This window comes from Lycium ferocissimum, chromosome 9 (assembly GCF_029784015.1).
Source record: "Lycium ferocissimum isolate CSIRO_LF1 chromosome 9, AGI_CSIRO_Lferr_CH_V1, whole genome shotgun sequence".
Taxonomy (NCBI): Eukaryota; Viridiplantae; Streptophyta; class Magnoliopsida; order Solanales; family Solanaceae; genus Lycium; species Lycium ferocissimum.
The window spans coordinates 22,400,902-22,415,411 of NC_081350.1; the positions used below are offsets into that span (position 1 = coordinate 22,400,902).

Here is a 14,510-nt window from a genome sequence, read left to right on the forward strand (position 1 = left end):
ATGATATATGAATATGATATATGAATATGATATATATATATATATGTATATGGGGAATATGGGAAAGAGGTAGAGAGCGTTATATACGCGAAACCACCTGATCAGTTGGTATAATATGACATGATACCGTCCCGGACGCGGGATGCCCGGACGCGGGATATGTGGTTATGGATCGTGCTGCACGTTCCGTAGCAATATATTATATGGATCGGGCTGCACGTTCCGCAGCAATATATTATATGGATCGAGAATCGGCACGTTCCGCAGCTTCGCTAAACATGCATGGTTCCGCCTAAGAGGCACTCAGATGTACAGGTTACTCTTTTATTACATATATATGGATCGGGCTGCACGTTCCGCAGCAATATATTATATGGATCGGGCTGCACGCTCCGCAGCACTAAGCAGGCACGGTTCCGCCTAAAAGGGCATTCAGATGTGCAGGTTACTCTTTACCTGTGAAATGCTGCATGTTTTCGCCGTTACTACTCATGCTTTTGCATCCTTCACGTTGTTACTCATGCCTTTACATACTCGGATATCGTGCTCGTGACGCCCCTTCGTAGGACGCTGCGTTACGTACCGCGGTACACCCGGATGAGTTGAAGATATTAGCGTAAGATGTTCCGGCACGGGATTGGCGAGCTCCATTTTCTCCCGGATGCTTTCGCCGAGTCGGAGAAGCGTTATGATACGGTTTCATGTTCTATGTTAGAGACTTTGCGGAGACAAAAGATCGCGTATGTAAGATATGTCGTTTTTGTTTCGCTCCATAAGCATGTATTGTGATACGCATTATTCTACGGTCTTATACGATCCCGGTCACACTTGATTTGAAAGGGATGAAAAGCGAGCCTTTTACGAAAAGCTTTCATTATGTACTCGTATTGTTTGTGAGAGACTGATATGATTATGAGTGCCACGAGAGTCAGAGGGTTCGCTCGGCCCTAGGTAAGGGTCGGGTGCCCATCACGCCCTAACGAAAATTAGGGTGTGACATCCATACAGGAAAGGATGAACATGCGGTATACAGATAGTCTACTAGAGGAGGAAAGGATAGCTGCTCAAACATTGGAAAAATGGTCCTTAACTGAAGAAATCATTTTGAAACAAAAGTCAAGAGTCAAATGGGTCAAGTTAGGGGACTCAAATACAAAGTATTTCACAACTGTTATGAAAGAGAGAGCCAATAAAAAACAGATCTTAGAACTTATTGCTACTGATGGCATAAAGATCAATATACCCACTGGGATTAAAAAGGAACTGGTAGATTTTTACAAGAGTTTAATGGGATCGAAGACCGTCTCTCTACCTCGCTATCAGCAAGGTGGTTATGCGTATGGACCAAGTTAACCCATGAACAACGCGGCACTTTATGTGCTGAGGTTACCTAAGAGATATATGATGGGTTGTGTTGTATTAGTGAAGACAAGGCACCAGGTATTGATGGGTACAATTCTTGCTTCTTCAAAAAAGCTTGGATGCGATCAAAAAGATGTTATAGATGCGAGTGCAAGATTTATTCACCACAGGGTCATTTATATAAAACCCATAAAGCTGGCCAGCCTATCACCTTAGTCCCTAAAGTAACAAATCCAACCAATGCGAAAGAATTCAGCTCCATTGCTTGTTGCTGAGTTCTATATAAGATCATCTCTACGTATTAGCAAGTTACGAAGAGAAGGTGATCTCAGTATCATTAGTGAAGCCTAAGTAGTTTTATCCCCTGGTAGGAAAATTGCGGACAACATTGTGCTAGCTCGCGAGCTTGTCAAGGCATACACAAGAAAGAAAACCTCCCTAGATGCATGATTAAAATAGACTTTACTAAAGCCTATGACTCGGTGGAGCGGGTATTCTAGAAATCGCATCATGACAAAGTCAGATTTCTTTAAATTCCCAAGAATGGATCATCACTTGTGTTAAAACTGTGAGTTACTTCATTATAGTAAATGGGGAACCTTCACCCCCATTTACAGCTGCTAAGGGACTAAGGTAAGGGGACCCAGTGTCCCCCTTTTTATTTGCAATAGTAATGGAGTACTTAAGCGTGTGCCTTAATGATCTAAAGGAGAAAAGAATTCAAATTTCACCCAAGATGCTCGAATATTATAATACACATCTCACTTTTCACGATGATTTGTTACTATTTGTAAGGGTGATCGATCTCATCCAAGTGCACACGCAACAATGTTTTGAGCAATTCACAAAATCCTCGGGGATTCGCAAGCAAAATTGACAAAAGCTCAAGATACTTTGAGGGGTACCACAAGACACAAAGGATTTAATCTTGAATCTGTTGGGTTTCACACAAGGAGAGTTGCCTTTCAAGTATCTTGGTGTCCCATTAACTACCAAGAAAATGTCACTGATACAATGGCAACCACTGATAGAAAAAATGGTAGCTAAGATAACAACATAGACAGCCAAGAAGCTGTCATATGTAGGGAGGGTACAACTGGTTCAAGCGGTCTTGTTTGGTATCCAAGCCTACTGGGTTCAGCTCTTCCTAATCCCATCTAAAATACTGAAGACAGTGGAAGCATACTGCAGGAGCTATAGATGGTCTGGAGAAAATGCCATCACGAGGAGATCACTGGTAGCTTGGGAAAGGATGTGCTCACCAAAAAGTAGTGGAGGATTGAATTTGATAAATAAGATGTGGAATAAAGACTTGCAAAGAACCACTGGGATTTGTCATACAACGATAAACTTTAGATCAAGTGGATACATACATTTTACATAAAAGGGCAACGCTTGATACCATGGTGATCCCCAAGCGTGCCTCTTGACGTGGTGAGGAAAATTATTGAAGCGAGAGTAGTGATTGATCAGAGTCAACTAGAGAAGACAGCTACAAAGAGTTTAATCAGACAAATATATTACAAACTCATGGGACAGCAAACTAGAATGACTTGGAAGTGTTTAATGTTCAAAAATGAGGCTAGAGCAAAGGCAATTTTCACTATGTGGCTGCTCTTCCATGACGGGATGCATACAAGTGATAGATTGGATAAATGGGGTATAGCCGTGGATACAACATGTATACTATGCAAGTTCTTTTCGAGACCAAAACCACCGTTTGTCAATGTAGCTTCACTAAAAGAGTGTGGGATAGACTACTCCTATGGATGCGGAGGCAATCACACAAAGCAACTACATGGGACCAACACTTTCGATGGACTGCGCACAATGCGAAGGGAAAATCACAAAAAAGCTGCCGGTGTTCAAGATGGTGCATGCAGAGGTAGTTCATGAGATATGGATTGAGAGAAACTTGCGTATATTTGAGAAGAAGAGTAGAAGTGTAGAAGCTATAGCCCGATTTATTGCTTAAACCCTTACATTAGAGCAACAACAAGAATCGGCAATGTGATGCAGAGAGAAATTTTTGATTAAGGAGAAAATGAGTAGCATAGGGTCCTATGGTTTGAGTGCCGCAAAGGGACTCCTGGACAAAAGAGATCTCCCTTAGTAGAACTTGGGTAAATCGAGCTTAAATTGTACTTAGCCTGATAGAGAGGCTCAACATTTGAGACAGCAGAAGTGAGTAATATCTACTGTGGTTATGTAATTTCTCAATGGTGATTAATATAATCATTTAGTTACCAAAAAAAAAAAGAGATTAATGTCGTAAAAGAAAAATAATATTAAATGGAGATCAAATAATAAATAACGTAAATTAGTCAAATTATAATTCTAATTGACGTTTCCTTAAAAAAACGTGTAAAAGACAACATGACAAGTAAAATCAGCTAAACCAAGAATATTCACCAAAAATTAAAAAATAGTAGTTCTTCGTTTAAATAGAAAATCAAATTTGTACTTTGTTTCGTTTTAAACATGTAAAATTAATTTAATAATTTGAATTAGAATTATCCAAATCAAAATTTGATAAAAAATAATAAGTATTGTTTAGGTCCAATCTACATACATTAACAATAGAATATTTTACACCTTTAAATTAATTGAGTTAAAATTCAAAGTATCAACTGATGCTTAAATATTGCTATTGTTTTGTCTCAAAGAGAGGAAAATAGTTTCCTTTTAAACAAGTCTTCTCTTTTAAAAAGTATTAATAAATTTTTGCAAACTTTGTATTCGTAGCAAACACTGATATAATAAAGTTTTGGTTACGGAGCACAAACTACAATGTTATATTAATCGTGTTTTGAACATAGTGCGTGTGTGTGTGTGTGTATAAACAGTGCAAACTCATGTATGTTTATTAGCAATATAAACTATATATATTATCACTACCCAAACACAACTACATACACATAGATACACTATAATCCAAAGTGCGCACGGCCATGCGCCATCTAGTTTTAATTATAAATAGACTAAAAATGAATCTTTGACCGACATTTAAACCCATAAATGTCATTAATCAATAGAAGAAGAAAAACTATCATTATTGAGGCGTAGTTTATAACAACTATATTTTTTATTTTTAAAAAGTAAATAATCTATGAAAATAAAATTCGATTTTAATAAACATATAAAGTGGAGCTATTGATAATTGGGAAAGAGACCAACCAAAAGGATGTGCGCAGCGAGGATGGGATTCGAGTATAGTTAGCTCCAATAGGCAGGACCAGCTCAACATTCTCGGTGGCCTAAAGCCAAATCTTGATGAGAGGCCCTAACTTTAATTTAATATATATATATATATATATATATATATATATATATATATATATATATATATATAAATAATGTACTTCAATGGAGAATTAAGAGTAAACTGTAAAGAGGGATTTTATTAGGGCAACTCATCCAAACAAACTATTACAACTACTCGGTTGAAATGGAAATGTAACACAGTGATCCAAAAGCTTGAGCTCCAATGAAATACCTGTAATGGCGAATTGAATTAGAGAGAGAGAGAGAGAGAGAGAGAGAGAGAGAGAGAGAGAAGAAGAAGAAGGAGAATGAGAGAAATGTGAGGAAATTCAGTTGGGATTTACCAGATTCAACATAATCCCTCCACTGCCGTGTGTTGGCTTATTTAATCGCAGAAAAAGTAATCTCAGCCGTTGGATCGTTATTCACGTGATTAAATCTACACCGTAGGATTAAAAGTCACACTTAGTCCCTGATGCTGCCACGTGTCCCCTTCCACCGATGCCTTTTAACCCCAAAATTCCCAATCGCAAAATTAAATCCCTAAATCGATTTTAACCCCCAACTTCATCGGTTCCTTACAATACCCCGCCGATGAAGACTGACCTTGTCCTCAAGGTCGAATCGGAGCTAATCGTGCCACAAACTCCGAAAATTGACTCCGCACATACCCCAATCCTCCCAAGTGGCTTCATCGACCCCTAAATTCTCCCATTGAACCAATACCTTGACACTGACGGCGTTGTTCACCTTCACCATGCGCCGTTGCAAGATCGCAGCAGGTTGCACTAAGATGGTGCCATCTGACCCACAACTCAGTGGTAGCTGCTGGGGTACGATAGATTGGCCCACACGATGTTTGAGCTGCGACACGAGGAAGACGGGGTGAATTCGGGATCCCGTCGGAAGTTCTACCCGATAAGCAACCGCACCCACGCACTGTAGTATCTTGTAGGGACCATAATATTTTTCACTTAGCTTTAGATTGCGACAAACTGTAACGGAGGACTGACGATAATGTTGGAGCTTGAGATAAACCAAGTCTTCCACCTCTAGGACCCTATCAGATCTGTTTTGGTCCGCATAGAATTTCATACGAGCCTGGGCTTGACCCAAATTGTCCTTCAGTTGCTGTAGAAGTAGTTGCCTCTGAGCAATAAAAGAACCCACTTCAGTAGTAGTAGAAATGGGTAATGACCCCACTGGAACTTGAGGAGCAGGGAACCCATATAAAGCTTGAAAAAGTGTACACTTGAGTGAACTGTAGTGGTTGGTGTTGTACCACCACTCCGCTAAGGGTAACCACTTGGCCCACTGCTTAGGATTACCAAAAGTCATAGCTCGTAGGAAGGTTTAGAGGCATTTATTCAACCTTTCAGTCTAGCCATCTGTTTGTGGATGGTAAGACGTAGAAAGGTGCAGCTTGGTGCCTAATGACTTGAAAAGATGCTACCAGAACAAGCTAGTGAAAATGGCATCTCGATCAGTGACAATGGTGGCAGGCAGGCTATGTAATTTGTAAATTTCCTTGAGAAACAGTTCAGCTATATCTGGAGCTGTGTATGGGTGCTTGAGGGCCAAGAAATAACCATACTTGGTCAGCCTATCCACCACAACCAAAATAACATTCTTGTGCCCTGAGTTAGGCAAACCCTCAATAAAGTCCATAGCAATGTCATTCCATGGTTGATTAGGAATAGGTAAGGGTGTGAGCAACCCCGGTGATAGTATATTTTCAGTCTTCACTCGTTGACAAACATCACATTCAGCCACCCATTTCATCACTTCATCCTTCATTCTGGGCCAAAAAAACACTCCTTTAATTCGCCTGTAGGTTCCCATCTGCCCTGAGTGACCACCCAAGGGTGATTGGTGCAAGGCCTAAAATATTTTACCTCGTAGCTTAGCCCCCTTGCCCACATATATCCTTTGCTTGTATCTGACCACCCCTTGGTGAAAAGTGTAATGAGGTTTAGTGCCGTGGAGCAAGAATCAACTCGAAGTATCAGGCCACAGATCATGCTCATACTAAGCACCACTTCCTGCATCCAAATAGTATCATGGGAGGTAATAGCATGCAAGGATGCATCTTCCAAAACCCTTCTAGATAAGGCATCTGCCACTTTATTTTCAGTTCCTTTCTTGTACTGGACCTCATAGTCCAATCCCAGCAGCTTTGTCAGCCCCTTTTGCTGTAAGGCAGTGGTGAGCTTTTGCTCCAATAAGTACTTAAGGCTGTGGTGGTCAATCTTGATCACAAAATGTTCCCCTTGGAGGTAATGCCTCAATCATCACAGTAGCCAGAACTGCTATATATTCCTTCTCATAGGTGGATAGTCCCCAATGTCTGGGAGCTAATGATTTACTGAAAAATGACAATGGTCTCCCCTCCTGCATAAGAACTGCTCCAATTCCCTTAGAACAAGCATCTGTTTCCACCACAAAGTGTTTAGAAAAATCAGCTAGAGCTAGGAGGGGGGCAGCAGTCATGGCCTGTTTGAGTTGTTGGAAAGCTGAATCAGCCTCAGTACTCCATTTATAAGCATTCTTCTTAAGTAGACTAGTGAGTGGCTTGCTAATCACCCCATAAGACTTGATAAACCTTCTATAGTACTCGGTGAGTCCCAAGAACCCCTGAGTGACTTAATGGATTTTGGTGTAGGCCAGGTGCTCATAGCTTCTATCTTAGCTGGATCAGTAGACACCCCTTCTCCGGTGATAATGTGCCCTAGGTACTCCACTTGAGGTTGACAAAAAGCACACTTAGATCTTTTAGCAAACAGCTTCTCCTTCCTCAATACTTGCAGCACCTTTTCTAAATGATAAGAGTGGATCTCCATAGTTGGACTGTAGACTAGGATGTCATCAAAGAAAACCAATACGAACTGCCGCAAGAAATCTCGAAATACATGGTTCATGAGACTTTGAAATGTAGCTGGGGCATTGGTCAAGCCAAATGGCATGACCTTAAACTCATAGTGTCCCAAGTGAGTCCGAAAGGCAGTCTTGTGGATGTCTTCATCATTCATTCTTATTTGATGATAACCTGCTCTCAGGTCTATATTAGAGAACACATAGGCTCCATGCAATTCATCCAACAAGTCATCCACTAATGGTATAAGAAACTTATCCTTAATAGTCAGCTTATTGAATTCTCTATAATCAATACAGAATCTCCAACTCCCATCCTTTTTTTTTACCAGTAATACTCGGGAAGAAAAAGGTGAATGGCTAGTTTGAATAGTTCCACTACTTAACATATCCTTAATTTGCTTCTCAATTTTATTTTTTTGACAATATTTGTATCTATATGGCCTGATGCTTACTGGGTTTGCTCCAGGTTTTAGTGGAATAAAGTGATCATGCATCCTCTTGGGTGGTAAGGAGCTTGGCTTTGCAAACACATCATCATAATGTTGCAGGACTTGAGTTATCTCAGAAGGTAAGGATCCTTGTTTCTCCTCTGTTTTCTTCTCTGTTTCCTCAGCTGAGATTGTGAATAAGTGTCCCCAGAAATCCTTGCCTTTCCTAAATAGACTCCTAATATGATTACTAGACATGCTCTGCAGTACAGCTTGGTGGTAAATTCCCTTTAACTCCACTCTCTTCCCTTGATGTGTCACTTCAGCCTTGTAAGCCACAAAATCCAGTAGAATAGGATTGTGAGCCCTCGTCCAATCACCCCCTAACACTATATCTGACCCTCCTAGTTTAATCAGCCGAACTGAATCTAGAAATTCCACTCCTTGTATAGTCCATTTCAGGCTGGGGCAAGAATATAGACACATCAACACTCCCCCATTGGCTACAGTAACTCTCATAGGTCTATCCTCTCTGATTACACGACCAATCATTTTAGATGTCTCTTGTCAAGAAAACTATGAGTGCTTCCTGAATCCAGCAATATTGTTAAAATCTTCTTCTTGGCTGCTCCATTGAGCCTGATAGTGTTAGGCACCAATGTTCCTGATAAGGCATTGAGGCTGATAGCCTCCTCTACTATTTCCCCATTCACTAGTTCAGTACACACTTCTTCCCCTTGTATCTCATCTGGAGTCCCTTCCTCATTGGTTTCCTCTGCAGCTGACATAGCATTCAGCTGCTTATTCTTGCATTGGTGACCTTGGAACCACCTATCCCTACACCTATAGCACAAGTTGTGATTCCTCCTTGGACCTAGGCTGCTTGAGTTAGCAGGCCCTTCCCTAGTCCAGTTCCCACTTGCTTTCACAGCATTGTTATTAGAAGGTTGAGTTACAACTCCACTCTATTGCCCTTTATTCCTCTTGTTTCTGCTATCAAGCACCTTCTCCTGCCTCCTAGCCTTGTCTATTGCTTGACTGAAGTTATAGGGACTGAGCAATCTCACAGTATTCCTTATGTCCTTCTGCAGTCCTTCAATGAAAAATTCTAGGAAAAAACTCTCTGGCATGTGAGGATTCCTAATTAGAACCCAGGTTTTCAGGTCTTCAAACCTCTCTAAGTATTCATTAACCGTGCTCTTTTGTTCTATCCTTTTAAACTCCCCTACTAGGTTAAGTTTGCTATTATCTGCTTCCTCAAACCTTTTACATAACTCCTCACGTAACTCCTTCCAGTTAATAGTGCTCTTACTAACACCGTAAGCGAAGTACCAGTGTCACCTTTTCCGTAAGCAAGGATGGCTATCTCTAACTTTTGCTGATGATCGGTGATTTTGTTGTATAGAAAATACCTATCACACCTTCTCAACCACGCACATGGATCCACACCGTCAAAGTATGTAATCTCAATCCTAGGGAGGTGGTTGCTTCGGCTCGAAGTCACCTCTGCTGACTGCATCTCCATTGCTCGACCTCGATTACCAGATCCTTCTAATTGAGTCGTATCACCTGCGCCACTTTCAAGGATCCCGTTCGGAGGTGGAATCATTCTCTCCATGATCAGATCGAGCTTTTTGTTCAATTCGTCGAACCTAGAATTCGAATCTGTGATGTGATTTTGCAATTGTCCATCCAATTTCTTTATATTTTCTTCAGTAGCTTTAGCTCTAGTCTCAATAATTGTCATTATACTAGGATTAGGCTCTTATACCAATTGAAATGTACTTCAACGGAGAATTAATAGTAAACTGTAAAGAGGGATTTTATTAGGGCAACTCAGCCAAACAAACTATTACAACTACTCGGTTGAAATGGAAATGTAACACCGTGATCCACAAGCTTGAGCTCCAATGAAATACCTGTAATGGCGGAATTGAATTAGAGAGAGAGAGAGAGAGAGAGAGAGAGAGAGAATCTTAGAGAGAAGAAAGAGAATGAGAGAAATGTGAGGAAATTCAGTTGGGATTTACCAGATTCAACATAATCCCTCCACTGCCGTGTATTGGCTTATTTAATAACAGAAAAAGTAATCTCAGCCGCTGGATCTTTATTCACGCGATTAAATCTACACCGTAGGATTAAAAGTCACACTTAGTCCCTGATGCTGCCATGTGTCCCCTTCCACCGACGCCTTTTAACCTCAAAATTCCCAATCACAAAATTAAATCCCTAAATCGATTTTAACCCCCAACTTCATCGGTTCCTTACAATATATATATATATATATATATATATATATATATATATATATATATATATATATGATGGATATAAATTATTCATGATATTTTGTATATAAAAATAAGTTTTTAAATAAAACATGAATAAATATATCCTATTCTCGCATATTTTCTGACAAATTCTACAGGAAGAAGAGTACTGCAGAAGAATAGAGAAGAAACAAATTGTCAAAGAAGTAAGCAAAGAATTCAATAGGTGCAACCACGAATTCATAAGTCATAACCGTGGAGTTTTACATGTGGGAATTACAAAAGACAACATTAGGAGAAGTTGCATAATCTCACACCCATCAAGTGTTGAAATCCACGGGTGTCACCGCCACTTTTATACTCACACCCATCAACTATGGGCATCAAGAAAGAAGTTGCATAATCTCACACCCGTCAAGTGTTGAAATCCACGAGTGTCACCGCCACTTTCATACTCACACCCGCCAACTATGGGCATCAAGAAAGAAGTTGCAAAATTCACGGGTGCGACTACTATTGTTAACTCTCACCCGTCAAGTAAGGTCACGGATGTGAGTACTACTTCAAGGAATGCATCCGTAGGGGGAGACACTACATTTTCCTATAAATAGAAGCATCACTTTACTTACAAATCATCTAATAATTTAGAAGACAAAGTGTTAATCTTGTTCTATTCTCTTTTCTTTCCCTTGTGGTAAAAATATTTCTCCAAGTCTTTCAATATTTCTAGTTTCTTAAATTCATATTTTCTCTTTTCTAACTCCATAATGGAGTAATCTCTTTTCGTTGGGATAGTTGAAGAAACTTGGTGTAATGTTATATTATCTTATTTTAGTTATTCCTCGTCTTGATATTATTTAAGTGTCATACTTTGTGTTGGAATGATATGTTCTATTAATCATTATCGTTACTCAGTATATTTTGTGTTATGATTATAGTTATATTAATTTGTACTTCTAACAAGGAGGGAAATTAATATACTATAATAATCGCATAAAATATATATGTAATAATAATTTTTAGTCATCTATTATTCCAAGAGGTCTTTATTCCTCATAACACAAATCAAGTCTAGGAACTATTTCTACTGTTTTGTGGAATTTACTTAAAAAAGGTTTTATTGTCATATATATACTAAGTGGATTCAATGACTCCCAACTCTTTCTTTTAAATCTTTTGAAAGTTGTTTCTTTTGTAATTTACAAATTTAAGTCACTACTCTCCTTTCATCAATCTGATTCTCTCAAATAGCAGCAAAAATACTACAAGTCTGTAGCATAGATTTTTCCAATCTCTGTGGGATGATATCTTAAACTATATTAGAATTTGATAGAGTACGAGTGAAATTTCCTATGCACTCTGGCCTCGTCAATATATATATATATATATATATATATATATATATAAGTACCTTTCTAAGCGGTGCAATCAACATTAGTAACAAATATAGGTTTTTCTTCCCTTTTTTAGTTAAAATTATAAGTAGCTTTTTTACTTTTAAATACTACTCCATCCGTCTCAATTTATGTGATACTTTTTGCAAAATTAATATTTATATATTTGAAAACTACATGAAAATTAGTATAAGTTACAACTTTTCTTATATCAATTTGGTGAAAAAATACATCTTAAAATATTGGTCAAAGTTAATACAGTTTGAATCTTGGAAAGCAAAAAGTATCACCGTTGATTTAGTATTAATGATTAAGATTGAGATGTTGATTTGATATTGATGATTAAGATTGATAGCTTAATTTTAGGAATATATTGTATTGATGTAAATGATTAGGAATTGATTGTGTAATATTGTCTTTCCTTATTTAGTCTTAGAACTCATGTATAAGTACCCATTCTTATGGATTGTATATTTATTCGAAAATACAAGAAGCCCTTTCTTCTTGCTAAAAATCTTCATAGTATCAGAGCCATTGCTGCCTTTTTGAGGTGAGTTTTCTCCCTCGTAAAGACTAGGGCTTCGTGTTTTATCAAAGAGGTCGAGTTTTTCTCTCACTTTGTGTTGCTGTCCGCACAAAAACTCCTCCCATTCGCCCGTTTCGGATTATTTTTCTCTATTGGAGTCGCTGGAACATTCTGAGCCTACCCCTATCAGTTTTGATTTTTTTCGATCACCGGAATTAGGATTCCGGCGTGGCAGCCAACTTTCCGGCGAATTTTTTCTGAATTTTTTTTTCAGTTCTCGGGTCGTAGGCCTATTCTAACCCTTCCCATCCAGATAATATGGGTGACACTACTTCTGGAGAGACTTTGTCTCAAGATGAAGTTCAACATCTTCGCCGTCTTCTTAACAAACTTGGCTCTTCTAGTGTTGCTAGCCCCAATTATGTGCAGTCAGGTATTGCTTTTAATGCTCAGCTTAATTGTTGGATTATTGATTCTGGTGCGAATAGACACATGACAGGCTCTTCTAAAGGCCTTCAAAATTACTCTCCTAGTCCCAAAGGGGATTATGTCAGAATAGCCAATGGCTCCCTAACCCCTGTCTCTGGAACAGGTTCAATCTTTTGTAATCCTGATATTACCTTATCATCCATTCTTCATGTGCTTGATTTTCCTATTAACCTATTATCTATTAGCGCTATCACTAAAGAACTAAACTGTAGTGTCAGATTCTTTCCTAATTATTGTGTTATTGAAGACCTTCATACAGGGAAGAAGATTGGCAGTGGTAGATTGCATGATGGCTTATATTTGATCGATGGAACTCGAGACTCTGGTCAGGCCTTTTTTGTAGGAAATAAGGATGTCAACCGAGAAATAATACAGTGGCATAGACGGTTGGGACACCCATCTTTTTTTTGCTTTAAAAAAGTTATACCCTGGTTTATTTTCTAGAACTGAGTTTGAATCTTTGTCTTGTGATGCATGTGAATATGCCAAGCACACTAAAAACTCTTATCCTCTGAGTGACAATAAAAGCACAATTCCCTTTTCGACTATTCATTCTGATGTCTGGGGTCCTACTCAAACACTTTCTTTGTCTGGTAGTCGATGGTTTGTTACTTTTATCGATTGTTGCACTAGAATGACATGGGTATATATGTTAAAAGCCAAAAGTGAAGTTTTCTCCTGTTTTAAGTCATTTCATAAGATGATTTGTACTCAGTTTGAGGCTAAGATAAAGATATTTTGAACTGACAATGGCACAGAATACATGGATAAAACTTTTGGAGCTTACTTGGAGTCTTTTGGAATAATCCATCAAACTAGTTGTCCTTATACTAGTGCACAAAATAGGTTCTTTGAAAGAAAAAAATAGGCATTTGTTAGAAGTAGCAAGATCCCTTTTGTTTACCATGAAACTCGTCGAAGCCTTGCGGGGGATGCCATTCTAGTAGCTCGCCTACCTCATCAATAGAATGCCACTTAAAACTCTTAATTTCCGAGTCCTTTAGAAGCTTTAAAGGGTAAAAATGACTATCTTGTTCCTCCAAAGATATTTGGGTGTATTTGCTTTGTTCACGCTAGGAACTCTGGGAAACTTGAACCTAGAGCTCTTAAATGTGTCTTTATTGGGTATTCTCCAACACAGAAAGGGTACAAATGTTATCACCCTCCTTCTAGGAGATTCTTTGTCAGTATGGATGTTACCTTTCGGGAATCTGAGCCCTATTTCAGTATTACACCATCACCTCTTCAGGGGGAGAATTATAAGAAAGAAGAGATGGTTTTTCCTAGTTCTATTGTTGAAACTACTGCCGCAAGGGAAAGTGAAATTGGAGAAAGAATTCAGGGGGAGACTATTGAAACTACTGCCATAAGAGAAAGTGAAATTGGAGAAAGAATTCAGGGGGAGACTGTTGGGCGTTTGGATAGGCCTGATTTGATAACTTACTCAAGGAGAAATAGAGCAGAAGAAGCCATCATGCAACCTGCCGAAGCCGAAACTTCTTCTTCTGGTGAGTTATCTATACTTCCTAATGAGTTAGATTTGCCTAAGGAGTCAGATCTTGCACTAAACACCCTTTATCTAACTTTGTTTCCTATAATTATTTATCGCCCTCCTATAGAGTCTTTGCCTTGTCTATTTCTTCTGTGTCTATTCCTCAGAATTGGAGGGAAGCTTTTGCAGATTCTAAGTGGAAGCAAGCTATGATGGAAGAAATGAAGGCCTTATCAAACAATGAGACTTGGGAACTTGTCGCATCACCGCCAGACAAGAAGTTGGTTGGTTGCAAATGGGTCTTCACTGTAAAACATAAAGCTGATGGTTCCATTGAAAGGTTTAAAGCAAGATTGGCGGCTAAAGGATTCACTCAGACTTATGGAGTGGATTATTAAGAGACATTTGCTC

General features: G+C 38.9%; 1 protein-coding gene across 1 annotated transcript; it reads right to left on the reverse strand.

Moving 5' to 3' along the window:
• Positions 1-5,256: 5,256 nt before the first annotated feature.
• On the reverse strand, positions 5,257-5,964 carry LOC132031665 (uncharacterized). Its single transcript, XM_059421613.1, has one exon. The coding sequence runs from the start codon at positions 5,962-5,964 to the stop codon at positions 5,257-5,259; it is 708 nt and encodes a 235-aa protein (XP_059277596.1).
• Positions 5,965-14,510: the final 8,546 nt, after the last annotated feature.